The following is a 26,864-nucleotide window of genomic DNA, read 5'->3' as shown; positions in this document are numbered from 1 at the left end:
GAGATTTTATTCGTCATTGGTGCATCCGGGTACTTTCTTTTTTTGATTGACAGTTGCCATGGCAACAAGCTAGAGCATCGCCATTTTGTCAGGAGGGTTTTTTTCCCCAGCTCAGTCTTTTCAAATGTTCTCTCTTCCCGCCGGAATAATGCTGTCAGTGGATATATATTTGACGTTTTTGGATATCGAAATGCGTCTAGTGGATCGGATTAAAAAGATCAAAAGGCCGACGTTTTAACATAGTTGAAATAATTAGGCGGCGCCGCACTAACTCAGTTGTCCGTGTCTCTGGTCCACCGGGCCGGTTCACTGCGCAGGTTTGGACCGCGCGCCATTTTGTGAAAATTGACACAAAATTCCTAACCAAAATTATCAGAGGACACGGCTTCTGTTTCATGTTTTAAATACTCTGGACTCAACTATATTGACATATTTATCGAAGTGGCCGGCGCTAAATTTGCAAAGACAGCGTAAAATCCGGATTTGGCATAACGTTTATTTAGCGGTAGCTAGAACTGTTAGCTTAAGGCTAGCCAGGGCATGTAGCTAATGTTAGCTGCGCTCATTTTGTCAACTAGCTAGCCAGCTCGCTAAGGTTAGCTAGTGAGTTATGCGTGCTAGTTAACGTTAGCATGTTGCCAGTCATCAGTTGATAGGAACGTTATTCAAAGTTGCTTCGATCGCCGGTGTTGTTCATCTAAGATCGGGATATGTAAAGCATATTACATCTGGCTGGTGAATTATTTTAGAGTGTGCCGATCAGAGGACGGTGATCAGTGGATTTAACGTTAACTGTGCAGGGAGGGGAGCATCTCAAGCTGGATAAGTTTCCTCATCATACAGGTTATTGGACTTTAAATGAAGATCGTGCCATCAGAGGTGAGACATTTTAAAATGTAATATTTCATATTTTTCTTCGTTAGCTTAACATTTCACGCTTTCGCAGATGCATGTATTATATGTTACGTGAACGGTTAACATTGATGGACGCGACAGTGAAGTTGAGAGTGGTAACGTTAGCTTATGGTGTGGCGGCTAGCTAACATTGTGTGGCGGTGCCGACTCCGCTAAAGCCAGCGCTAACATTTGCTTTCAGTCAGTAGGTCAGCGGACTTATTTTAATGTTTGACGGGCACAGTTTTTCAGCTTGTTGTGAGCTGGAGGATTGTATGGGAGCTGAGTGTCATGCTGGCACGGGGTTAACGGTAACTGTACAGCTAACGTTAAACCTGCGATGTTAGACACTGTCATTGTACGTTTTAAGCAAATGTTTCCGTGCTAGCTAACAGCCCCGTTTGATGTACTGCCGATGCAATGTTAACTGCATATATATAGTAGGTGGAACGTTAGGTTGGGTTTTAGAGTTGTACAGTAACGTTACGGAAGCTCACCTGGCTAACGCCTGGTAGCTAATTCGGCTAACCTGGCTAATGGTTAACGCTGACTTGTTGACGAACCAGCTGAATGGGCCCCACAACCCGCTGGCTGAACACAGCGTCACAAGCTAACGTTGGATTGGTGAGCGATATGCTCGCTTGTCCCGCAGTTTTCAGGGTAACGTTAACGACGACAACGTTAGCTAGTTAAGGCTGCTAACGGTAACGTGAGCCTGAATGCGTTTGCCATTTATACTAGGAATTGGATACATACACGAACGATATGTAGCAAGAGAGGACGCAAATTAACACTGAATATGCTTTCTAAATTCCAACCATGACGAGATCTACCCCATCATCTGTAAGTACAGAGCTACTCTGGTAACGTTACGTCTTTATTCACGGGCGTTAGCTTTTAATTGTTTTGGATGGGTTATATTTGATTCAGCTTTGGGATGGATCTAATCAGTTGGGCGTGAGAAGATGACACATAGGTTTGTTACAGAGATCCTCAGCTATCGCTTGATATGATACGGCTACTAATAACAAGCTAGCTGTCGTTATATTTACACCTAAATAGGCCCGTTAATGGCGTGATGAATAGAGCCAGGAAAGGAACTGTTCATATGTCAGTACTGAAAATAAAGAACAATCAAACGTTTAGGAAAGAGTAAAGAGCTACAAGTGCACATGCCAAAATGGCTTTGGTGGTCAAATACAGCTTACATTTTACCATTAAGATTGGTGATTTTTAAAATGTTAAATTCAACCTTTAGTTAGTCTGTCCGGTATTGTGTTTGTGAAATGGGCTCAAACCAAACTTGTTTAGTTCTGTGTCAATTTGCATGATACGGTAACGTATTATAAACGTACGTTTCGGTTGGGCTACCTATTGTGTGAAAGTATATTTCAGGTCATAAAATCCACTGTTATTTAAAAAAGAAATAAAAGTCTACTGACTATGGACATGCTGAGAGGAGAACCAGTGCCACTGAGTCCCAACAATATTAATTTGTTTTGTAGTCTGTGCCTCTCTGAGTGAACTGTTAATCTTTCAGCAATTTAAAAAGTAACTTTAATTGCCCAGACATTAACGGCTTTTGACTGTTGATACATGAGCAGCTTGCCTTTTGTTGAACTTCAACTTTATTTTTTAATTTCCCCAAAGTTCATACATTTACCCCAAGCACACTTTTCAAAGTTTTGGGGTGTTCTCTGTTCTTTAGGGGTCCTCTGTCCCTTCTTTTCAACAAAAGTTGAACCACTGTGAAGTTATATAACCACCAAAGATGCACAATGATAATGATATGTTTTTATTCTTTATAGTGGGTTGTGGTTTGCTGCTGGACTCTCCTCCCAGGATGATATGAAATTTTACAGGAGATGATGCATCCAGGTTAGCTGCTATATATTAAGCCTTAACCCTTTGGTGGGAAGTGGTGCACCTAAGATCTTCTTCTCTTGTATTTATTTTGCTGTTCTAAATTTGATATCCAGACTCTCAAATGTTAGGACTTACTTAAGTGAAGAACAAGTCAATCTTAAATCATTATTCAATTATTGGAATTGGCAGGTGCAATATTTAAATATCCATTTAATGCACTTTTTATTTGATGACTGCACTCCAAGTGATTACAATTAGTTTGTAATAATTTTAGGTCTCAGCTAAACAAACAGGAAAATAGACACACTAGTCATCAAGACAAATTAGTCTTATCACTTTAGTGCTTTAAATTTAATACATGTATAAACAGATTCAAATAAAATGTATTGGATTTAGGCCTAATCTAATGTATCAATTATTTTGCTTTAACAATATAGTAAGTATAAAGTATACATTACATTATTATTGTTACAGTTGGGACCATCCTCGCAACATGAGGTTTTATTTAATACATTTATTTTTATACAATGGATATATATATAGATATATATATATATCTATATATATATATATATCTATATATATATAGTACATAAAAGATCTAAAATATATATTTTTAAATACAGCCTTTGCCTGTGCTCTATCATCTTACAGTTCCTCTTATTTCTGTCAGTGAATGTGTATTTTTTCCTTTTCCAAAGCTGGGTCAGCTTTCTAATGCTCTCATATGGAGTGCAGGTTTTGGGCTGTGCAGCTATTTTGCTGTCAGGCTCTTGTGTTGAAAGCAGCGTCTAAGTGTGCCAAAGTTCAATTTTATTTCTTGTTTATTTCTTGTTTTCTCATTGGAAAATGGGAGCAGCTCTGCCCTGGCAACAAAAGTAGGCTATTTGCATACTGCGTTGTGATTGGTCTGTGCATTGATGGGCTTGCCAAATCACGCTGTATCTCTGTGGTGATAGGCTATGCTAATTAGGTGCTGTTGCTGGGATTCTGAATAGTGGTTACTGTGTAGCACTGGTGAATTGTGTTGTCTGGTGAGAGATGCTGATAGCTGAACATGCTATTTGATAATTTTTTGATTCCTTCTGGCTTAAAATGAAGGATGATTCACTGTTTAGTGTGGAGATGCTTTGTTTTCACCCCTTTTCACTGTTAAACTTGCTGTTTTGCTCCTTTTTCTTCACAAAGGTTGATATATTACTGCTATTTATTTTTTGTGGTTATCCTTTGATGCATTTTTTGACTTTGTTAACAAAAGACATTGTATTAATCTGACATTTCTGCTAACAATGAAGTAACCCTTTTTATTGTTCTCAACATCTTATGATCATTTCTGTCTGTGTTTAAAGGGTGAGCTTGATCATTTCAGCATACATGTAAATATTACAAATGCATAATTTGCATTTTGCATATATTTTTCTTTCCCAACGGACTTTATTGTGTTAAGGAAATTCTTTCTGGTTTGATTAACCCACAAATGATGCCCGTTTATATTAAATCAGTAAAATAAGAAGCAAATCTTAACCGTAAGCTTATTTTAACCTGTTTTTTTTATTTTTGGGCTGGAAATTTCTTTTGTGGAATAGAGGAAACACTGCTGAAATACTATTACACTTTACCCTCCTTTGTGTGTTTTATTATTTTAAATGTAGGTAATATGCAACTCATAGCGGTGTTAATTTCTTTTAGGAGGAGAGACTTCAGCATGCAAACCTTCGTCCGTCCGGCTTGCGCCCTCTTTTTCTTTACACACTGCTGGTCTTCAGATGGCTGCTCCAATGCCCCATACGCACCAGCAGTACAGTGACCGCCACCAGCCAAGCACTGACCAATCTGTTACGGTCTTACCGTACAGCGACCAGACACCACAGCTCACTGCCAATCAGGTACACTAACTCTACCCTACCCCAGCGCTTGCATTTCTTTTAGTCTTGATGTGTAGTGTTACAATAATTGCAATACTTAATGTGATATAAAAAAGTCTTCTTCCCTTTTTGCTGCTGTCACCAGGCAGAGTAGCTGCTTGTAAATGTTTTTTTTTTTTTATCTAGCCATTTGATATTGTGCAAACATATATTGTATATCATTTAAAGAATGGCCTCTAAGATTTACCATTAGCAATTAAGATAAGCCCTGTTACGAAAAAACACACTGTGCTTATAGTTTGTTAATGAAACGTTGTGACTTTCCCATTTGTTACTTCAGAGGCACATGCCCCAGTGCTTTCGTGACCCAACTTCAGCTCCCCTGAGGAAGCTCTCCATTGACCTTATCAAAACATACAAACACATCAATGAGGTTTGTTTTGTTTTTCATTTAATACATATTGTATCCAATATATTATTGGTTTGTTACATTGTGAAGATTTGTAAACATTGAACTTGTAAGTATTATAAAAAGTCATCCAGTATGAACATGGGAATTGTTTACTTTTTAATTTATAGGTGTATTATGCAAAAAAGAAGCGACGGCACCAACAGGGTCAGGGTGAAGATTCCAGTCACAAAAAAGAGAGGAAAGTCTTTAATGACGGCTATGACGATGATAACTATGACTACATCGTCAAGAATGGGGAGAAGTGGATGGACCGCTATGAGATTGATTCCTTGATAGGAAAAGGATCATTTGGACAGGTGCTTGATTATGCATCATACACACACACAACACACACTTGGTTTGAGTGCATGTGACAGAGAAACTTGTCTTAAATTTGGAGAAACACATGATGGTTTAATTTTGGTCTGTATAAAGCCACTTGCTGAAGATTTTTCATGTACAGTTAAAATTTGAAAAACAGTTTTGATTTAACATTGGGAAACATTAATATGTGCTGTTGTTGACATCTTTAGGTTGTGAAAGCGTATGACCGTGCTGAGCAGGAATGGGTTGCCATTAAGATCATCAAGAACAAGAAAGCTTTCCTCAATCAAGCCCAGATTGAAGTGCGCCTCCTAGAGCTCATGAACAAACATGATACCGAGATGAAATACTACATTGGTAACCCACTCTTGAAATTTCCCCCCTGATCTGACAAGACAGAATAAATCAAAATGTTTTTCCTGTATTTAATTAACATGGGTAAAATTTGTTTTTCTGCAGTTCACCTAAAGCGTCACTTCATGTTCCGGAACCACCTCTGCCTCGTGTTTGAGATGCTTTCATATAACCTGTATGACTTACTCCGAAATACCAACTTCCGTGGTGTCTCACTCAACCTCACCCGGAAGTTTGCCCAGCAGCTATGCACGGCGCTGCTTTTCCTGGCCACGCCTGAGCTCAGCATCATCCACTGTGACCTGAAGCCTGAGAACATCCTCCTCTGTAACCCCAAGAGGAGTGCCATTAAAATAGTGGACTTTGGCAGTTCATGCCAACTGGGACAAAGGGTATCTACCTGTAGTTTTCCTTATCAGCAATAAAAATAAATGTATGCAAGAATGTCCCTGAGGAGTGTGTGATAGTTGTTGCTTATATTGTGGTGTAATTAATAGGTAATTTAGAGTTTACAGACAAATGGGGAGTCTGACTGTCCCGGCTTTCTTTTTGTAGATATATCAATATATCCAGAGTCGCTTCTACCGTTCGCCAGAGGTGCTGCTGGGAATGCCCTACGACCTGGCCATCGACATGTGGTCCTTGGGTTGCATCTTGGTAGAGATGCACACTGGAGAACCTCTCTTCAGCGGAGCCAATGAGGTATACAAAACTGAAATACTTCTCAGATTTGTGTTGTGTTTTGTAATCAAACTGAGAATAGCAATGGTTTCATTGTCATTTTTTCACCTGATGTCTAGCCTCCAAATGTCATGTAGGCCCTCAGAGATTGATATGTGGATTTCACAAGCCTAAAACATACCACATCAATCAGTTATCAACCCTTGACATTGTTGTCTCCCGTTATTGTGGCCACTTGCCTCAGCCTAAATGTTTTGACAGTTAAGTTATCTTAGGATGACATTTACTGTATATAAAAATGTATTCAGTGGGCTGTCTTTTAAATAACAGATGTACAATGTGAACATTACAGTAACTTAATTAATACCTTATTCCCCAGGTGGACCAGATGAACAAAATAGTCGAGGTTCTAGGTATCCCACCTAATCACATAATGGACCTAGCCCCAAAAGCCAGAAAGTTCTTTGAGAAGCTTTCGGATGGTACATGGAGTGTTAAGAAGACCAAAGATGGCAAAAGGGTGAGCTCAGTTTTTTGTTGTTGTTGTTGTTGCTCCAATTAGACTGACTAAAGTTTGTGTTTTGTGGCTATTGTGAAAACCAAGGTAGATAGTGTGATGATAGACAAAAGTTGTGGCTGAGTAAATAACTAAATTGTTGTGTACTCTGCCTTAAACAGTATAAGCCTCCAGCCTCGCGGAAGCTCCACTCCATCCTGGGTGTGGAGACAGGGGGTCCAGGTGGCCGGCGGGCGGGGGAGTCTGGCCATGCTGTTGCTGACTACTTGAAGTTTAAGGACCTGATCCTCCGGATGTTGGACTATGACCCCAAGAGCCGCATCCAGCCCTACTATGCCCTGCAGCACAGCTTCTTCAAGAAGACTGCGGATGAGGGGACCAATACAAGCAGCAGCGTGTCTACAAGCCCCGCATTAGAGCAGTCCCAGTCTTCAGGAACCACCTCCAGCACCTCCTCTAGTTCAGGTAACTGCCACCTCAGCACTCTGCTGGTCCGCTGTCCTTAATATTAAGTAGTAAAAGCCATTGATTTGTCTGTTGTGTTCTATGTTAACATGAGAAATGTTAGCACATTGATGTAATTATGTTCATTTTCAGTTGACATTTATCATATTGATTTTTTGAAAGTTGGCATCAACGTCTAACTGTAGCATGTTATTAACCAGAAAAAAAAAACCTGGCTTTATTAAACGTTAAGTAATCCTACTGTAACATTTGACATACTGTATTCTGGGTCAGGTTGTCGAGACTGCACTTATGACACTTTTTTTTTCTTTAACTTTAAGGAGGATCATCTGGGACAAGTACCAGTGGCAGAGCAAGATCAGACCCTACCCATCACCACTTGCACAGTGGAGGACACTTCGGCACGGCCCTGCCTGCCATCGATGGTGACAGCCTCTGCCCACAGGTCAGTAAGATACCCAGAACCATCTTCATCTGGTACTGAGGGGAGTTATTGTAGTGGTTCTTCATTTAAATTCAGTGTTTTTTTCTGTATTTTCTAAATCGTATACATGTTTGCTCATTCAGCATGTGCACAGAAGCTACCTCCATTTTTTTTTTTTATACCTGTTTAATAAAGATATTTTCAGAACAAATTTTAAGAAGTTTAATACATTTGACTAACAAACTAATTATTTAAAGAAATATCATATTTTTTCCATATTGCTTGATTGACTTGTTGATGGAATGATCTTAATACAAGACAGTATTAACATCACATTTTATAAACTGTGGTCTTAGAACCTGATTTAGTAAAAGTAGCATTGCCAAAAGAAATTGTTATGATTCCTAAATTGGGAACCACTCTGTCTAATCTTCTTGCAGACCATCAAATTAAAACAATGCTAACTTAAGACCTTAAAAATGACACGGCCATATCCAACTGACTCTTATTTGTTCGACATTGACAGGCAAGACAGCCTTACCCACCCCCGCTGGTGTGGGGAGGTGGCGTTGGACCCGAGTCAGTCACTGGTGAGACCCACCCAGTCCAGGAGACCACCTTCCATGTTCCACCTCAGCACCCTAAGGCCCTGCATCCCCACTCACATGCTCATCACCACCACGGGCAGATGATGGCTACACGGCCACGCCCACGCCACTACACCTCCCCGACACACAGCTCCTCAACACAGGACTCCATGGAGGTGGTTCATGGCCATCTGTCCATGACCTCCCTGTCTTCCTCTGCCTCCTCTTCCTCTACATCGTCCTCTTCCACTGGGAACCATGGCAACCAGGCCTACCAGCTCCGCCATTTGCCTGCCGGAGCTCTTGACTTTGGTCAGAATGGTGGGCTGAGCATGGGGCTAGGTGCCTTCTCGAACCCACGGCAGGAGACTGGCATGGCAGCGCACCCTGCATTCTCCATGGGCACGAACACAGGGCCTGCCCACTACCTAGCGGAAGGCCACCTGGGCATGAGGCAGGGCATGGACCGGGAGGAGTCTCCAATGACTGGAGTGTGTGTGCAGCAGAGTTCTATGGCCAGCTCGTGACTGCACTGACATTTGGCTGTGTGTTCCCCCTGTGCGTCATTTTTAAGGTGGTGTTTTTTTACTACAAGGTGTGTTGAGAACAAAAGCTGCTCACGTCAGAAGGGAGATATCACTGAACCGCTACTACAGAGATAAACCTTTGTTAAAAAGTATATATGTAATTTTCATCAGTTTTTCTTTTGCAATCATTAGGCACAAAATAATACTGCGGAATAACCATAGTGAGATTGAACCATCCATCTTACCATTTCACCAGTTTCATGTAACCACCAAGTAATCACCATATGGTATTATGTGGCAAAATCTTCTAAGGAGCATTTCAGAGCAAAGTTTGAAGCTGTTTTGCAGGTAGCTGTTGGTGATGAAATGCTGGCGTCCTCTTTCGGTTCATACCGCGGACTGCCTGACATTACTATTCCACCGGTTCTTAATTATTTTGCCCTTTTTTTAGTGAAATTTCTCGTAAAAGCTGCTTGTAAATCCTGTAGCTTGACAATGAGGGAAAATGTTTGCGGTGATATTTCTTGTTGTTGGTCGGTATTGTGTAACTCTGTTAAAGGGGAGCACATGGCAGTGGAGTCCCTATAGCATGTGCTGGCCGAGAGGAGAGGAGACCCTGCAGGTGGATACTGACACCAATCGGGTCAAAGGAGAGGGAAGCACCACCCCTCAGGCCTAGAGGCCCCGTAGTCCTGCAAGCTGCAACCGGGCCCGGCACAGATGAGAGCAGCGATGGGCACGGGAGACGAAAGGATCCGCCCAGTGGAAGGAAGACAGTCAGTGGCTGGTTCTAGATAACCCTTTGGCCTTATGACTCATGGACTTGGAATGGGATGGAGCTGGACATTATCATTTGAATTAAGATGGCTTTTCTCTATTTTTCTCTCTAGACAGCCCTTAATTCTTTAAGGAAATTAAAACAACTTAGAAAAGGTAAATAAGAATGGTAATTTGAGGCCTTTCTCGACAAAGATTTCTTCTTCAGCAGGGCCCCACATAACAGGGTCTTATTGTACACAACAACCTCCTAAACATTACTTCCTTGAAAATCTTATTCACTGGTTAAGGATTTTGCAGTGGAAAGAACTATCTATTCCAGAGTCTACCCTTTTATGTTTTGTTACTTTTCCCTTTTGCATGTAGTTCCTCATCAGAACCACCTGCACAAGTCTCTCCATCCAAAACATGGAAACTGAAGAAAAAAATGAGTTAAGTGACTGCCTTTTTTCTCCTCAAATTATGCTGTGAATTTTACAAGAATTTATTTTCCCTTTGGATATGTTTTTATACCAAAGCAGTTGTTTTATAGCATATAGGTGTCTGTAACCAATAATGTAGCAGTTCACCACTTTGACGCAAAGTTTATCAAGATCTTATTTTAACGTCAATACAAACAGCTGCAATATATTACTTTAGCAAAACTGGAGACCGTTGTTAAGACCGTTGGCTATTGTGTATTCTGGCCAGATTTGTTTGCAACGTTTTACCAAAACTGTTTCCATATTAATTGGTAGATTATTTTGGGAGTCTTTTAAAACTTTGGTATGTTAGAGAATTTGGTAGTTACTCTGCAGGCTCCGGAGTAGCAAGATAGAAGCTGATGGTTTAAAAAAAACAAAAACAAGGAGACTAATGCGTTCTATTTCTGTGTCGTCGTTTTTCTTTTGCCCCCATCGTACTATTTCAAAGGGTTTTGCTGCCTTTCATACATCATTTGGTCAACTTGGCTAGTTTCTGCCAGGAAGCAAGACTTAATGTCTTGGCAGGGTAAAGATAAATGTGGCAAATCGGTTTGCGTTGAATGGAATTGTTCTGATTTGGAAGGGCAGATCCCCCCCCCCCCCCCCCAATGATTGTCCTGTTCAAAGGGAAGGGTGTCCGTCAACCCACAACCACATGCTTTGCCTAGGCAGACATGCATGTCCTCAAAACATTAGTCAATAACCAGATTTTTTTTTATATCAGGGATTTTGAAGTGCTTTCTTTCTTCTGTTGCTCATTTTACCAGCTTTGAAATTAGACAGAAAAACCTGCCCACAGCCACCTTTCAAATTAAAGGGCAGGCCACAGGTCATGCTGTTGTCATCTTAAAGGAGAAACCATCTTAAGAGATCATGCTTGGTATTTCCACAAACAAATGTAAAGCTACCTATATTGAGATTGGGGTTTTATCTGGATGTCAAGGTTAATTGCATATTTGCAATCATTTTTCATACCCCGCAGAATTTGAGACATTTAGAAATTGCCAGTGGTTTTATTGCTGGCACTCATACTGGTACTAAACATTCCAAAAATAAAGACTGAAAAAGAAAAAAAATTGACTGCAGTGACTCGTAAGTGTGCGCCTATTTCAGATCATGCTGATTGACCTCTTATTTAGAGCAGTTGTCATGAAATGCAGCCCCTTTTTAATAGTTGAAATAGAATTTATGTATATATTTATATTTTTTTAATAAAGGAAGTATAGAACTCACTACCTTGCTCCTGCTGGTATGTTGATTATGTTTGTCAATTTGGTGACCATTCAGTGGGCAGGAACTCCTGTTTTCTTAGTGGCAAAACCTTGCCTTTTGGCAAAGGTACTTGACTACATCAGGACAACACTATGAGGTAGGGTTTGAATCAAACAGGGAAAGCTAGATCTTCAAACCTTAATAATTTTCACAGGGTATATTGTAAGTGCATGTACATCACAAACCTTACTTTTTGGTTATATGAGAAGCACATGGTTGAAAAAAAAAGGTTCCATCTTTCATAAGCCTGTTCAGTTTGTGGGTTATACACAAACACGTATACTTGTCGACATATCTGAACACCCAACAGAAGTTGAAATCCTCTTATTTAATTTGGATTTATCCTTTTCATTTTTGATTTCACATTTTTTCACTTTTTTTGTACATGCAACATGCACTATAGAATTGAACAGCATGGGGGAAAGGATAAGTCCATGTATCCACAGATTGTAAGATCTAGTCAAGACTTTGCTGTGTTTATGACAATGCCCTTTGTATTATATTAAGACAGTCTTATGTATGATATATAAAAAGAAGTTAATTGAATTGCTCTGTGTGTCTTTATTGGTCTCCATCTACATTAGCTCATTTCCAAGAAGAGTTCTCATTTACCCCTAGTAAAAAAACAAAAACAAAAAAAACAGAAATAAAATGTCAGTACCTTTTTCTTTGCCTTTCCTTTTTACAGTAATGTTGACGTAGCCGTCGTAGTAGTGCATCGTGTTGTAGAATTTATAAAACGTTAGGATCCTTTCCATGACGTTCTGGCTCGTTGGTCTAGGGGTATGATTCTCGCTTCGGGTGCGAGAGGTCCCGGGTTCAAATCCCGGACGAGCCCTCATAATTTTGCTGATACGTCTTCGGTTTTGTGCTTACCGTAGCTGACAAGAAAAAATGATCAGCATCGTCAGAAACGTCAGAAAATCCATAACACCATAATAAAAGCAAAGGGGCAAAACGGTTTGGTGGTGCTGAATTAGCCGATATTTCTACACCATTTGGCTAAGAGAGACGGAAAAGTGGGCTCGTCCGGGATTTGAACCCGGGACCTCTCGCACCCTAAGCGAGAATCATACCCCTAGACCAACGAGCCAAGCGATAGATACTCAGTCCTTTTTCTTCTTAGTAATGACAACTGATGACATATGCCCATATGTTTACTAGATTTGCACTCGTATTTATTCCTTTTGAAAACCGGCTTTCTAACTACAGAATTTACTTGAATGAAGACATAGCTATCTTAAAAGCTAATACTGACCGGGATGAACAGGTAAAGAGGAAGTAATGTTAGAGATTGCTAATAGATTCAACGCTACAACAGCAAGCTATCTGTTTTCTTTTTCTGACAGGCAGTCAGACGATTGCTAGCGTAAATCACCTAGCTTTATGAATATATCCATTAGTAAAGAAATACATTGACAATGGAACTGGTCGACCCACATATATTGAGTCTCTATGAATGTAGTAAGAGAACGGTAAAACATCCTTGGTCGCCCTACCCATAGACATAATAGAGTGTGTGGCCCTACCATTGTGGCTGGCTAGCTAGCTCCTGTCTCGTACAGTCTATGGTCTTGTAGTTAGCCAGTGGATGGCAGCAGAGACATTCAAGGGTCAGGAAGAAAAATTGCTTGTCTTTTAATTGGTTGATAGAAATGATCAGTGTAGCAAGAGCGACCAATAGTTATTTTTCAGACTTTAGGTACGTCCAATCAAGTGCTATGTGGGCGGGACATTGTCCTGCAAAACGGTCTACTCGAAATTTAACCGTTGTTTGATTGTAATCCTGAATCTAGTCTAAACTGTTTGATAGTTGTTCATGGGAACGCCTATTGGATACGATTTGAGGTCATATACGTTGTTTGTTAGCGTTAGAAATCACCTGCGTCCACGAGACTCTCCAAACGAAAGCGCCAAAGTAAGCAGATGAAAATAGTCAGCTAAATCAGCTAAGCTAACTACCTAGCTTGAAGCATGCCGAATTTTTGCGCGGCCCCGAACTGTACACGGAAGAGCACACAGTCAGATTTGGCATTTTTTCGGTTTCCACGGGACCCTGAGAGGTAAGACATCGTTTCTAACGGTAATGTCACCCATGTTGACGAACACGTAACCCTTACTTAACCGTTTACGCTTTCTCAGTTAGAGTTGTACTGGAACTTTTTTGACTGAAAAATCATAACATATGAAAAGTTTGCGTACGTAGCCTACTAACCAAAGCATGAACTTAACGATAAAGTTAGTTAACAGATAACTCATAACAGTGTCTTTTAACCCCCTGACCACTGTTTTTGGGATCAAAACAATTACTTGAGTTGATGTGTATCATCTCCCATTGGGTTGGGCTTTAATTTGCACTTCTTTTACATAGCTATATATGGGGTTTTGTGACGACACGATATCTGTCAAAACCACTTTTGCAGTAAAAAAAAAAAAAAAAGTATAATTAAGCATAATTTCATATGTGGGAGACCTAAGAGAATATGAAAAGCACTGCTGTGCTTTGTTCTACCTCTGGTGGGGGTATCTCAAAAACTAAAGCACTTTGAGTGGTCTTCACTCTAGTCTATAAATAATGGGCACGTGTTACTCAAATGGGATTTACTCTCGGCTAATGTAATTTCTGAAAACATAACATACATAACAACAAAAGCATAGTATATGTATAACTGGTGGCAGTATCACAGTCTGTAAGGGAGTTGGGTTGGGAACCGGATGGTCGCCGGTTCAAGTCCCCATACGGGTAGCTGGAGAGGTGCACTGCTTAGGTGCTCTTGAGACCCCCCCACACACACTCTGACAGCCCCCCCACTCCATTTAGTGCATGTATAGGTACTGAGCATGTGTGTGTAATTCAGGCCTTGTGTGTAATAACAACAGTGAAAACACTGTAATTTCCCCTTGCATATTTAATAAAGTATACATTACTATTATTATTACTTAATTTCTGAGCTGTGGCCAGAGCTTGTTTCACCTCCAGTGAGAAGTATTCACAACAGTGAGTGGGTCTTTAATGTCTGGTGTTTGTACATTAGCGTAACAAAAGCGTCTGTCATCACCAAAAAGTTTAGAACGCATGGTGTAATTTTTAAGACACTTGCCACTATGAAGAAGTTTATACAGACACATCTGCTGTTTTTTCAAACGTCACATAAAGCATGTGTCTTTTTCTAGATGCCGAATCTGGGTAGAGAACTGCCGCAGAGCAGACCTTGAGGCGAAAACCTCGGACCAGTTGAACAAGCACTACAGATTATGTGCCAAACACTTCGACCCAGCAATGGTTTGCAAAACAGTAAGTATCTAGTACGATTCTAACGTGCCTGGCAGCATGTTTCCACTTATTTCCCAAAAATGAATGAGAGTCTCACGAAAATAGCTTATTCAAGTTGTCTTGCTTTTCAGAGCCCCTACAGGACCGTATTGAAGGATACAGCCATTCCAACCATATTTGATCTGACAAGCCATCTAAAAAACCCTCATACCAGACATCGCAAGCGGATTAAAGAACTTGTAAGAAACCTATTGAGTAGCTTTGTTGTTTAAATGTACCAAGTTTTAAATGTGATAGTTTGATCAGCTGTTGTCGGATTTTTGTAAATTTTATTATGTTTTTAATTTCAGACGGAAGAAGATTTAAAGAAGATTAAAGAAAGGAGATGTAAGTAAATAGGAAATGTATTTGTGCTCATGAATGTACAACAGCGGCATGTTCATTTTATTCAGCATTCACTGAAAATGATCACTCTTCCTTTTTTGTTTTGGTCTGTCTCTCTGTCTCCAGTGGCATCTTCTATCGAACAGCTTTCCAAAAAAGATGCCGCCATCGAGGATAGCACAAGCACCAATGAGGATGAGCCTCAACTGTCCACAGAGGAGAAGGAGTTGCGCGAATACCTGCGATCCTTGTTTGAGGTGGTGGTCATGTTGGGAAAACAGGGAATCCCGTTAGTGACTGGCAAAGCATCTGAGGCTGAACACGTGTCCAACAACTTCCAGGCCATCCTAGATTACCGCATGAATGCTGGCGACGAAGCTCTGAGGAAGCGCTTTCAGGCGACCGCTGTGAACACAGAATACCTGTCTGCAACCCAGCAGAGCCAGCTGTTGGACGTCTGTGAGAATACCGTGAGAGAGGAGATGCTAATGGAGGTGAGGGAGAGTCGCTTCTTCTCCCTAGTGACGGGTGACCTTGTTGAATTTGCCAACGAGAAACACCTGCCTCTTTTTTTACGCTTTGTGAATCAGCACAACGTCCTTCGAGAGGAGTTTTTGGACTTTATGTCGTTCGTTGGGGATGAGTCTGCACTGGTGGAGAGGCTGGAGGCCCAGCTGACTGACCGATGGGGGCTAAGCATGGAGGACTGCCGTGGCCAGGCCCACAAGGCCACCGGGACTTCCACCACCAAGATGAAAGCTGTGGCAGTATTACTGATGGAGAAGTATCCCCTGGCATTACATCTGCCTTGCTCTCATATGGCACTGAACATCCACCTGGCCAACAATCTCCCTTTTCCCAATGTCCACGTCGTCATGGAGACTCTGCGAAGGCTTGGTGCTTTCTTCACAACGCCGTTTACTCAGGATGAGCTTGAGAAAGCCATCGCTACACACTACCAGAAAAATGAAGAGAAAGGAAGTGCAGTAAAAGAAGCGTCTGGCTCAAGATGGACAGAGCAGCACAATGTTTTTGATGTGCTTCTAGACTTGTTGCCGCCCCTGCTGCTGTGCATGGACAGCATTCGGGACAACGCCGACGGCAAGTTTGCCAACGCTGTCGCAGCCGACGCGTATGCGGTCACAGAAACCCTGTCTGACTTTGAGGTCGTCGTCACCGTCGTCATCTTGAAGAATGTCCTCACCTTCACCAGAGCCTTCGGGAGGAATCTCCAAGGGGAAACACTCGATGTGTTTTTCGCCGCCAACAGTCTAACGGCTGTCCTGCATTCACTAAACGAGGTCAACGATAACATCGACGTCTACCACGAGTTCTGGTACGAGGAGGCTGTGAGCGTGGCCGACGTGATGGGGGTTCCTGTGAGGGTGCCGAGGCTGTTTCTTCGGAAACAGCGTGCCGCCGATGTGGGTGAAATCCAAGCCGAGGCCTATTTTAAGGAGTATGTGACCTTGCCCATCATCCATGGCATCATGCAGGAGGTGGAGGACATGTTCTCTGAGACCAACCTCAAAGCTCTTAAGTGCCTGTCACTGGTCCCGGCCGTCATGGGCCAAATGAAGTTCAACACCACCGAAGAGAACTACGCTGAAGTCTACCGCAGCGACCTGCCAAACCCAGACACCCTCCCCGCAGAGCTTCACTGCTGGAGAATCAAGTGGAAGCACCGGGGCAAAGAGGTGCGCCTGCCCACCACCATCCACGAGACCCTGCAGCTGCCAGATGTCAAGTTCTTTCCCAACGTCAACTCCTTCCTCAAGGTGCTTTCCGCCCTGCCAGTCCTGAAAGTGGAGGACAACAGAACTGAGGCGGCGAGTGAGCGGCTGCAGGCCTACCTCGACAGCATGCCCGCCAAGCAGTGGAACAAGAGTCTCGCCATACTTAACGTTAACACTCATGTCAAACACGACTTGGATGTCATGGTAGACAAGTATTGCAGACTCTATTCAGAGGATGATCCGGAAGCTGAGGCCGAGCCTGAGGAAGTGGTGGAGGAAGATGCTGGGGAAGTGGCTGGGAAAGAGGCTGAGGAAGATGCTGGGGAAGTGGCTGGGAAAGATGCTGAGGAAATGGCCGGGGAAGATTCTGAGGAAGTGGCCGGTGAAGATACTGTGGAAATGGCCGGGGAAGTGGCTGAGGAAGATACCGAGATGAAATGATGCATCACGGACGCTGAATTCACTTAGGTGTTCTGGGACAAAAAAGAAAGAAATGGATGTTATCAGTCATAAATGCATCCTCATGGTCGCTGATGCATGTTTTGGTGTTCGTTGGGGGTGGGGACGGGTGGGGGGAATCACCAGACGACACGATATGAGCACGATATTTATGCCACGATACGATACTATTGCGATTTTAAACACATTGCAATATTCTGCGATATATTGCAATTTGTAACCTTTTTTCCAACTTGTAATTTTTCCCAATTTCAAATGACGTCCCCAAAAGGAAACTTTATCAACATCTGTTTTATCTAAAAGGAAACATGTCTCTGTTTGTTCATATTTGAAGTGATATGAACAAAAGGAGACATGTTTCTTTTTTTTTTATTGCGGCAGAATGGGACAAACTGACCAACACATATATAATAAAAGATCGATACTTGGCGCCTGTGTATCGATACAGTATTGCCACTAAAAATATTGCTGTATCCATTTTTTCCCCCCCACCCCTAGTGTTTGTACTCCTAGATATACGTACTGAGTATTTGAATGCAGATGATTACAGGTAATGATGCTATTTGGGTTCAGTCCCTGAGGTTTTCAAGAAAAAAGCAATGAGCCTTTTTCTTTTTGTGTGTTGTTAAAACAGTGCCTCATGGAGACTCAGTTAAAAGTGCATCGCCTCAAAATGTTTGGAGATGTAAGACTGTCAGGGGCGAGCTGTAAATATTCAAAGTTCTGAGTCCTTGTCGGGCGGTTTTATGATGACTCGCCTCTGTAATGATGTTGCGATCTTAAGGAAAGTGTTTAGTAGTCCTTTTGTTTTCTCATTTATTTTATTTGTTACATTTGGCAGATGCGTTTCTTTTTGTAACAACAATAACGACCATAAACGTCTCGTTTCCTATGAAGTTTTCTCCATTGTGGGCTTCTGATTCTCATGATAAAGGCAGGGGGCCCTGTGGGTCGCCATGGATACCCCCCCCCCACCCCCCCTCCGCTGACTATGAGGCAGGAGGAGCACAAGAGGGAGCAGTTACACCAATATCAGCTGTTCTGTGAATTCATTCTCAATGAGAAGACATTTAAACAAAAAAAAAAAGTGTACTGCTAGTGTGACATATCTCGGATAGTTTAAAAAAAAAAAAGACCAGTATGTTGAAAGTTTCTATATTTAAAGGGTACTTTCAGAATGACAGCATTTGATTAAATCAAGAAAACTTATTGGACACTAAATGTAGAAGTAATTATATGTTATTGTGGTTATTGTGGTGCTTTTGTCACACAAAGTGTTTATTAACCCTCGTGGTGTCCTCGGGTCAAATTTGATCCATTTTCAAAATGTTTCTATATCAGAAATTTGGTTTTTTTTTTCAACCACATTGTCCAAACAAACTACCATGGATGGTTCCATACAACACTCTTAACTAGTTAAATAAATAATCAGTTCACTACTTTTCATTGAATTTGGGTATTTTAGTCAGTTTTATAACGTTTGAGGAAAAAACTGTTGACAAAAAAGTAACAAATATCAAAAACTTCAAAAGCCTCAGAAAAGCCACAAAAGTGTCGAAAAAGACGTTGATAAAAGTCATTTAAAATGTTGAAATAGATAGATAGAAGTTGCAGGTCGACGAGAACACAAAGGTTAAGTCTTCAGATTTGACATACCTTCACAATCTGTTTTCCATTTGGTTAAAGAAAATAATTTGTACAGAAAGCCAAATAAAGGCACTTTGAGAGCTCTCAAAGTGCCTTTCTTGGCTTTTTTATTATAAATATTATTTATATAAATATATAAATAACTAAAAATAGTATAAATATAATAAAATTATGTTTATAATTATTTTATTAGTATTTAATATTTGTTCTCTGTCTAGTGGCTCCATCTAGTCACCACCTGATAATGAGAATGACATGAAAACATGTAAATGTGGATATATATATATATATATATATATAATATATAATATATATATATATATATATAATGTCGGATTTCCAGCATCATTACGGGCCATTTCCTCCTCAACACCAGGCGGCTGTTCCCCCCCCCCCCTCTCTTTGTCTGAAGGTGGCATCATCTGACCCGGCAGCCCAGGGGTTAACCGTGCCCCCCCCCCCCCCCCCCCCCTTCTCTGCTGGCCAGACGGTGACGAGCCCAGGTGAGAGTTCACCGTTCAACCCCCGGACCCCCGGGCGTCTCGAAGCATCACACTAATGTGGGGTGGGTCGCTTTGATGCGCAGCCAGACAGCAGAACCCAAAGTCCGTTTAAACTTCAGTCAGAACACACAGGCTGCAGGAGGACAGAGGGGGAGGCGTGGGGGGGCTACTTCCCTTAGTCTCAGGCAGAGATCGGTGAGAGCAGAGTTGCATCTAGCTCTAAGGAGGAATAACCCTGACTGGGCAGAAACGGAAGGTACGGGGTGAGGCACCGGACCGAGCACTTGCAAGTCTTCGAGTCGTGAGTAGGGCGTTTATCTCCACCTTATTTATTATCCCTCATCTAGAGTTTTTCTGCACGTCTTTTTCAGCCTCCTAGTATTTATCATCATGGCATGGCCGTGCATCACGCGTGCTTGCTGCATCAACCGCTTTTGGACCGAGCTGGACAAAGGGGACATCGCGGTGCCTTTGGTTTTCACCAAATACTCGGATGTGGCCGACGTGCAGCATTTTCCCCATCACCCGCAGCCGAAACTAAAGAGGGCCGCAGCCATTGCCATAGAAACCCAGCCCCATCCCGATGAGCAGGAGGCTGGGAAGGCACCGCCCGCGACGGGTGCCGCAGCGGCCGGTGACGGCTCTGCGTCCGTCATGCGCCAAGACTTCAAGGCGTGGAAAGTGCGCCCCGAGCCCAGCTGCAAACCCAGGAATGAGTACCAACGCTCGGCAGCCCCGTTCAATACCGAAACTCAATACCAGAAGGATTATAAACCCTGGCCTATACCGAAGAAGCACGACCACCCATGGATCCCCAAAGCCAGCCCCACCGCCGCCACCGGCACCCTCGGTGGGCCGGAGCGCAGCGCGGGGAGCGGAGCGCAGGATGTGGCCACCGAGGCCGAGAGCGGCGTGGAGAAGAGCGAGATCGAGGAGAAAACACAGGAGAAAGAGTCAAAGGAGGCGACGAAGAGAAGCGTGAAGAGGGAAAAGTCAGCAGACAGACACACGGGGGAGAAGACAGAGAAACATCTGGCTGCAGATGTGAGCGCCGAGCAGAGGAAAGGCAGAGCGGCAGCGGACGCTCTCAACAGGCAGATAAAGCAGGTTATGACGACTTCTAGCTACAGGTAAGTCTGCCAGAGGGTGTGGGGTTTATTCTAAGCCCTTTGAGACAGATAGATGGATAGATAGATAGATAGATAGATAGATACTTTATTCATCCTGAAGGAAAGTTTAGGCATTTTGCAAGACAACCACAACACATCACACACATATACACACATATATCACACATACATAAGAATAAAAATAGATATCACTCACAGAAATAAAAGCATTTTGCTTTACTGTGGCTTTAATGGTTAACAACTGAGGCCTTTTATTAAGGTTATTAACGGTGTTACATCAAAATATCCCATTTCTGAAAGCATTTCAACTGCTAACCTCTGTGGGTCACGCTGCTCTGATGAAACATTAGAGATCACCAAGGGATCTCTGGTCTCTCGTTACAATCTCCAGCGATTTCCAAAGCAAACTGATATTGCCAAAGATAAAGGATGCATTATTGATTTATTCCTCTCTTAGAGTACTACCAAATCGATGCCGTACAGCCCATGAATGAGTACAGCCGGTAAAAGGGTCTGAATGTAATCATGTGTCTTCATGTGGTTTATTTGCAGGCTACCTCTGGATTTAATTAGGGAGGCGTGATGCATGCTGGTTAACATGACGCTAAGCCTCCCCGACAGCCGTGGCTCTCCTACCAGTGAATATAAGAAATGCATTCCAAAGGATAATTTCCAATGATCTCAAGTGACCAATAAACTTAATGTGCCACTTATTAAAGCACATGTTACGCTGTGCTTTGTGAACAGTAAATAAATGAATCTGATTACATAATTAATGATAATGAATTATAGATTAATAATTGGCAGTTGTACAAAAGAAGAACAGACATCTACAACAAGAATAAACAAAGAAATGATTAGTGAAGTTAAACCCCAGATTTCCATATGTAGGCTATTGAATTCAATTAAATACTTTCTTAGTCACTGAATAGCTTGTATTTCAGCAAATAATAGGAAAAAACATAATTCAGTTATACACTGCAATACCAGTTAGTTACCAGTGATAAAACTAAAACATTACTTGTTTCAGTATATAGCAATATGAATAATCTGTCAATATCTAGTTGCTTGCTTACTTTTTATTATCCATAATAGGTGTGCAGTCAGTAAAACAATACATGCTGCTATGTCAGGTCTTACAGAACTTACAGCTGAAGATCAAATTCTGACATCAATGCTAAAACAAGAGAAATCAATAGGTGATACAAATCATGTGTTTAGCAATAAACTGGCAGCGGAGTTCTGCACAGCCTGGAGTTATCGTCAGAAAGAGACAAGTCTCTCATTGTCAATAAAAGACAAATCAAATTTAGTTTTGCCATGTCCTTAAGTGGACAGCACTTTGTATTAAACTTCTATCTAATCTCCAAATCTAGATAGCTGCTCCTGGGGTGAGTGTTTGTCATTTATCAATCGATCAATCAATTAGTTTGACCAAAACTACTACTAGTACTACTCCTTGACTCAACATTCTCGGCTTCCAGCTTCACCAACATGAGAGTTTGATGCTTTTCTCACCAGGATACCAGATGATCAATTAATCGAGAAAATAATTGTCAGATAAATCGATACTCGCAGCTGTGAACACCTCTCTGTTTGCTTGTTTCCATTGTTCCTAGGACTGAGTTCAAGGCGTATAAGGATGTGAAACAAGTGAAGGCCATTAAAGCTCCATGTCAGTACCAACCCCCAGTGGAGGAGACCAGTCTGGAAACCAGCTACAGCGCCACATACAAGGGGGAGCAGGTGAAGGCTCACCCCGCTGACAACAAGCTGATGGAGCGCAGGAGGATACGCAGCCTGTACAACGAGCCCAGCAAGGAGCCTAGCAAGGTGGGGGCACCCCCCCACACACACATCCACTGTGAAATACTGGTACCACCATTACACTGAGTTATAGCCATGTATAAAACTGTCTTAGCCGTGCTGTACCCTGGGTGTAGTACTTTGTGATTAACACACGTTGTCAGTTTTACTTTGTTTTGAACTTGAGTTCTTATTCACTGGAAGTGCTGCTGTGTCAGTGTTATACAATGTGACCTGATGGCAGGCGAGTTTTCAGTATTTGCGCCAACAAATGGCTTCTTATCTCAATTATAAGACATTTCAAATGAAAAAATAAGCACTTGCCATTGTTAAATTATTCTAGCATGCATATACATCAGCCAGTGAAATGTTTAAATAGCCAGTCTGTGTAAATTTGAACTAAAAAAAACATGCCAATACAGATAACATTCAGTTTGACATTCACATTCATTTTCCATTTTTGGATAAAAGCAGCCAGTGACGTCATCTCTATTAATGCAGACTTTTATTGAAGGTATTCTTAACATAGATTGGTATCTGCGTGCATGTTATCGATAGTTCAAACAACATTGGTTAAAAATGTGTCTATAGTAGTGTGTTCATATGGCCACTCCCTCTCTCATTCTTGTAGGACGTCTCAGAGACTGAGAGCAGCTCTGTTCTAAAGCTGCTGTAGTCAGGTGTGTTCTCTGTTTCTTCTAGAAGGCATGGAGGCTGACCTCAAATTGATCAGACGCAAACGTGCATACTGTCCACATACACACACACACACAGTATGCCAGTACAAACCACAGTCACATGTATCACCCAGCTGCCACATGCAAACCTGCAAAAACAGCCACAGCTTCACTGTTTGCCCACCCCATAGCCTGCACCACCTTTTATGCAGCTTAGTTAAAAAAAAAAAACCTTGCAAGTGTGGGTTTATGCAAGTGTGGATTCATTGAAAAAATGGAAGAAACAAAGAAGCTTAGATGATACCTCTAAGTAACAGATAATAAAAAAAAAAGAAGGTATTTCATCAGTTTTCACACGCCTGCACACACAATTGGCTCATCATCAAGGTTACTATATATGTGGGAAGAGAGGCACAACAGGGTGTGTGCCACTATCAAGCATTGGTAACACTTGTTTGCAGATGACGTTATCCTTTTGGCTTTTAATGTCTGATATGTTTAGTAAAGGTTAACAGCTCAGGATGATGCAGCCGTGGAGATCTAATGTTAAACATTAGTAAATGTGAATCTGGACTGTACTGTGAAAATTCCCATAGTGCCACACAGTTTCTAAGGGTTTCATTCCTCTGCCACGCCCAACGTTAACACATTGATTATCGTTTGATGGCGTTTGTGGCAACAAAATTACTACAACCCATTTATTCACAGAAATAGAGCCCTTCATTTTTACTGTCAGAAAAAGCCTTTTACAAACATTGTCAATTCTTACAATATATAGTACATATATATATAATATAATTTTTTAAGGTTTATTTATTCAGCAAAAGTGGAGCATGTTTGCAGCTTTTTTGCTGTTCACCAACTCATTTTTACAAATTGAACAGCTGGGAGCTTAAGTGTTTTATTGTTGTAGCAACCCCATCAGTGTAGAGAGAAGCTAAGTGCCTTGCTTAATTTTACCAGTTGGTATGGGAATTTGAACTAGCGATCCTCCTGTTACACACCTGCTTCCTAAATATCTAGGTTTCCCCACCACAGTTAATCGTTGAATGTTACCAAAATATTTCCTTATTTAAAGTGTACAGTAAGACTAACATCATATACTAATATAAACCATTAACTTTGTATGTTATGGTTTCTTTAAAATGTCATAGAAAAATGCACGAACCACTGTTCTATAAAAGGAAAGGCACAAATGCACCTTTTGTGCTGTTTTTTTTTTTCTTCTTTTATCTTCATTGCACTGACCATATAATGCAAAAATCACCTATATCATATGGTGTCATTTGCCTGTCATAACTTTAAGTAACAGGATATAAAAGGGTACGTACTGCATGCTAAAATAGGACTTTGACATGATTTAGAGTCTCCATGATTTAAGCAATTGTTTGTAAGGAATAATTTGAGATTTTGGGAAATGCACTCATTTGCTTTCTTGCAAACAGATAATGTAATAATGTATACTTTATTAATCCCACAAGGGGAAATTACAATATATAGATATATAGAATATATATAGGTGAGAGGATTGATACCACTCTCACATTTAGCACAAAGAGTGGAAACTATGACAGGAAGTCACTGCTCCTTGGCCAAGAAATAGTCTGGCACCTAACCTCCCTTAAAATGTTGTTTTACCTTTGACATAGCCAGGCTAGCTCTTTCCCTCTGTTTTCAGTCTTTATGCTAAGCTAATCGGCTGCTTGCTGTTGCTTCATATTTAATGGACAGACATGAGAACAGCATCTTCCCGTCTTGACAAGGAAGCAAAGAAGTGCATTACCCAAAATATCAAACTATTGCTTTAACATCAGTTAAGGTTGAATTGACCATTTTTGCCTTTAATCTTGTAATATTTTCACCTGTCTTCTCTTTCAGGTGGATAAACCAGTTTCTCGCACCAAACCAAAAAAGACACCAACAACAACAACAGGGAAAATGGTGAAAAAATCCAAAGAGAAGCAGATTGCCAGTTCCCAGTCAGCCAAGAAGAAACCGTCTTTGGGCGCCCCAGAACCCAAACCAGATGGAGCTGTCACAAAGAAGAGCAAAGAGATTAGCAATAGACTGGCGGAAGCGAAACAGTAAAAGTAGTTCCTCTCTACGCTGCGCGATCAAAAAGGTGACTTGACGAATTAGGCAAAATTCTTCCCTTTGGTTTAGTTCCTTTATTTACCTGTTGTTTTTGCTGGCCTGTCATATATTGTTCATCTTTGAATGGGCACTGATGTTGACCTTTTAGAAAAATGCAAATAATTTCACTGCAAAGTGTGTGTGTGTGTGTGTGTGTGTGTGTGTGTGTGTGTGTGTGTGTGTGTGTGTGTGTGTGTGTGTGTGTGTGGTGTGTGTGTGTGTGTGTGTGTGTGTGTGTGTGTGTGTGTGTGTGGTGTGTGTGTGTGTGGTGTGTGTAAATGGGTTAAAGTATGTGATTCCTTGTATTTTGGTGCACAGAACCGCTTTTAGTATTGAGCACATAATTTGCACATTGTTTATATAGCTTCAGTTTGACATAAAAAAGCCATCAGTACACATGTAGTATGTGTATGATAGGACGTTTACCTTTGTCTGAATGGATAACAATTGAGATCAATATTAAAACGATTGTAGAAATTGTCAAGGGGATGTCTTTTCTCTAAGACTGTGTCACATAAGAGCTTTTGTGATAATACAAAATCGGTTTTACAGTTGCGTTCCCTAGTTACAGTGCCTCCGCTGTATGGTCCTGGTTTTCATTTCATTGTTCTGGATAATATCTGGTTTTATCAGTTCGGTTGCTAAGAAACCAAATGAACTGTAATATAATTGCTAAAGCTTGCATGCAGGAACCCGTTTTTGGTAGTAGCGACATTTTAGCAGACCATATGTCTCAGTCACATTTTAGCTTGTAAATGGAGCCGTTAAAGATAAACGTATAGGAGCAAGACCTTTTCAAATATAATGCATGTGTAGTAATAGATTCTGGTCACACCAAAAAACAAAAGTACATACACTTCTAAAATCCTAGTCTAGTGGCTTTTAATGATATCAACTAAACACACCAGCAGTATGGTTTCACCCACAAACATGTTCTTGCAATCTAAATGGAGATCCACTCTTTCAATTTAATAGGAATACTGCAGTTCTGAGATGACTCAGTATTTTGTGACATTGTACTCCATCCGCTCCTCTGAGCTGTGACGCTGTGATTGTGCTAAAAAAGAAGGAGGAAAAATGATGCATATAGGACTAAAAAAGGGAGAACCTGATCTCTCCAGGTGTTAAAGGACAAGGAATGGGCCAGGACTTGTCGTTCAGCTCTTTTTGATAAATGCTGCTGTCTGAAAATGTGCAAATCCCATCTGTTCATTCTGAGCATGATATGAGGTGTTTCTACTAAAACCCTTCGTGGCCAACATGGCCGCAGTGTGTGAGAGCCCAGTCGAGCACTGCCCACCATGAGTCTGCTTCCAGGTTTAGATTCTGTGTGTGTGTGTGTGTGTGAGAGTGAGTGTATTGTGTATGACCTCTACAGCCTGCAGCCTGCTAGCATCAAGTCTGACCCGACCACTAGACGTGCTGCTGTGCACTCCCACACCCTGGTGCTATATCTCCCATTGTACATGCTGTCTGGTTTGGACTGTGTGTGGCGTCAGACCAGAGTGAAATGATGAATGACAATGTCATACCGCTGCAAAACATGTTGTGATATTGTGCTTGTACTCTCGGCTTGCTCTGAATGAACTCTGATTAAAATAATGATACAGGATCCTGTGCTGCTTTTACTCATTTTACCTAGTAGAG

At 41.4% G+C, this 26,864-nt stretch overlaps 3 protein-coding genes and 2 non-coding genes across 12 annotated transcripts; 4 read left to right on the top strand and 1 right to left on the bottom strand.

Annotated features, from left to right (window-relative positions):
• The first annotated feature begins 62 nt into the window (after positions 1–62).
• dyrk1ab (dual-specificity tyrosine-(Y)-phosphorylation regulated kinase 1A, b) lies at positions 63–12,014 on the top strand. Of its 5 annotated transcripts, none has more exons than XM_032507175.1 (12): positions 63–879; positions 2,703–2,772; positions 4,450–4,646; positions 4,966–5,058; positions 5,205–5,393; positions 5,610–5,757; positions 5,860–6,146; positions 6,310–6,456; positions 6,815–6,955; positions 7,114–7,417; positions 7,738–7,862; positions 8,368–8,955. In XM_032507175.1, the coding sequence occupies exons 2-12, from the start codon at positions 2,760–2,762 to the stop codon at positions 8,953–8,955; spliced, it is 2,232 nt and encodes a 743-aa protein (XP_032363066.1). In that variant the 5' UTR covers positions 63–879; positions 2,703–2,759. The 5 variants fall into 5 exon arrangements, with proteins under 5 accessions (XP_032363066.1, XP_032363075.1, XP_032363077.1 ...); XM_032507181.1 differs by lacking the exon at positions 63–879 and adding an exon at positions 1,428–1,737; XM_032507184.1 differs by lacking the exon at positions 2,703–2,772.
• Positions 12,015–12,234: 220 nt separating this feature from the next.
• On the top strand, positions 12,235–12,306 carry trnap-cgg (transfer RNA proline (anticodon CGG)). The gene has a single exon. It is a non-coding gene; the product is annotated as a tRNA-Pro (tRNA).
• Positions 12,307–12,489: 183 nt separating this feature from the next.
• Positions 12,490–12,561, bottom strand: trnap-agg (transfer RNA proline (anticodon AGG)). The gene has a single exon. It is a non-coding gene; the product is annotated as a tRNA-Pro (tRNA).
• Positions 12,562–13,177: 616 nt separating this feature from the next.
• Positions 13,178–17,347, top strand: thap12b (THAP domain containing 12b). 2 transcript variants are annotated; one of them, XM_032507166.1, is made up of 6 exons: positions 13,178–13,531; positions 14,643–14,763; positions 14,874–14,981; positions 15,093–15,129; positions 15,253–17,125; positions 17,264–17,347. In XM_032507166.1, exons 1-6 carry the CDS (start codon positions 13,443–13,445, stop codon positions 17,301–17,303), a joined length of 2,268 nt encoding a protein of 755 aa, XP_032363057.1. In that variant the 5' UTR covers positions 13,178–13,442; the 3' UTR covers positions 17,304–17,347. The 2 variants fall into 2 exon arrangements, with proteins under 2 accessions (XP_032363057.1, XP_032363049.1); XM_032507158.1 differs by having other exon boundaries at positions 15,253–17,347.
• Positions 17,348–19,480: 2,133 nt separating this feature from the next.
• On the top strand, positions 19,481–26,829 carry map6b (microtubule-associated protein 6b). 3 transcript variants are annotated; one of them, XM_032510288.1, is made up of 5 exons: positions 19,481–20,601; positions 22,221–22,434; positions 23,039–23,087; positions 24,963–25,425; positions 26,567–26,829. In XM_032510288.1, the coding sequence occupies exons 1-3, from the start codon at positions 19,862–19,864 to the stop codon at positions 23,081–23,083; spliced, it is 999 nt and encodes a 332-aa protein (XP_032366179.1). In that variant the 5' UTR covers positions 19,481–19,861; the 3' UTR covers positions 23,084–23,087; positions 24,963–25,425; positions 26,567–26,829. The 3 variants fall into 3 exon arrangements, with proteins under 3 accessions (XP_032366179.1, XP_032366174.1, XP_032366170.1); XM_032510283.1 differs by lacking the exon at positions 23,039–23,087 and having other exon boundaries at positions 19,483–19,772; positions 19,843–20,601; XM_032510279.1 differs by lacking the exon at positions 23,039–23,087 and having other exon boundaries at positions 19,483–20,601.
• Positions 26,830–26,864: the final 35 nt, after the last annotated feature.

The sequence above is a fragment of the Etheostoma spectabile genome, chromosome 3 (genome assembly GCF_008692095.1).
Source record: "Etheostoma spectabile isolate EspeVRDwgs_2016 chromosome 3, UIUC_Espe_1.0, whole genome shotgun sequence".
NCBI lineage: Eukaryota > Metazoa > Chordata > Actinopteri > Perciformes > Percidae > Etheostoma > Etheostoma spectabile.
This window is presented reverse-complemented; position numbering and strand designations above follow the sequence as displayed.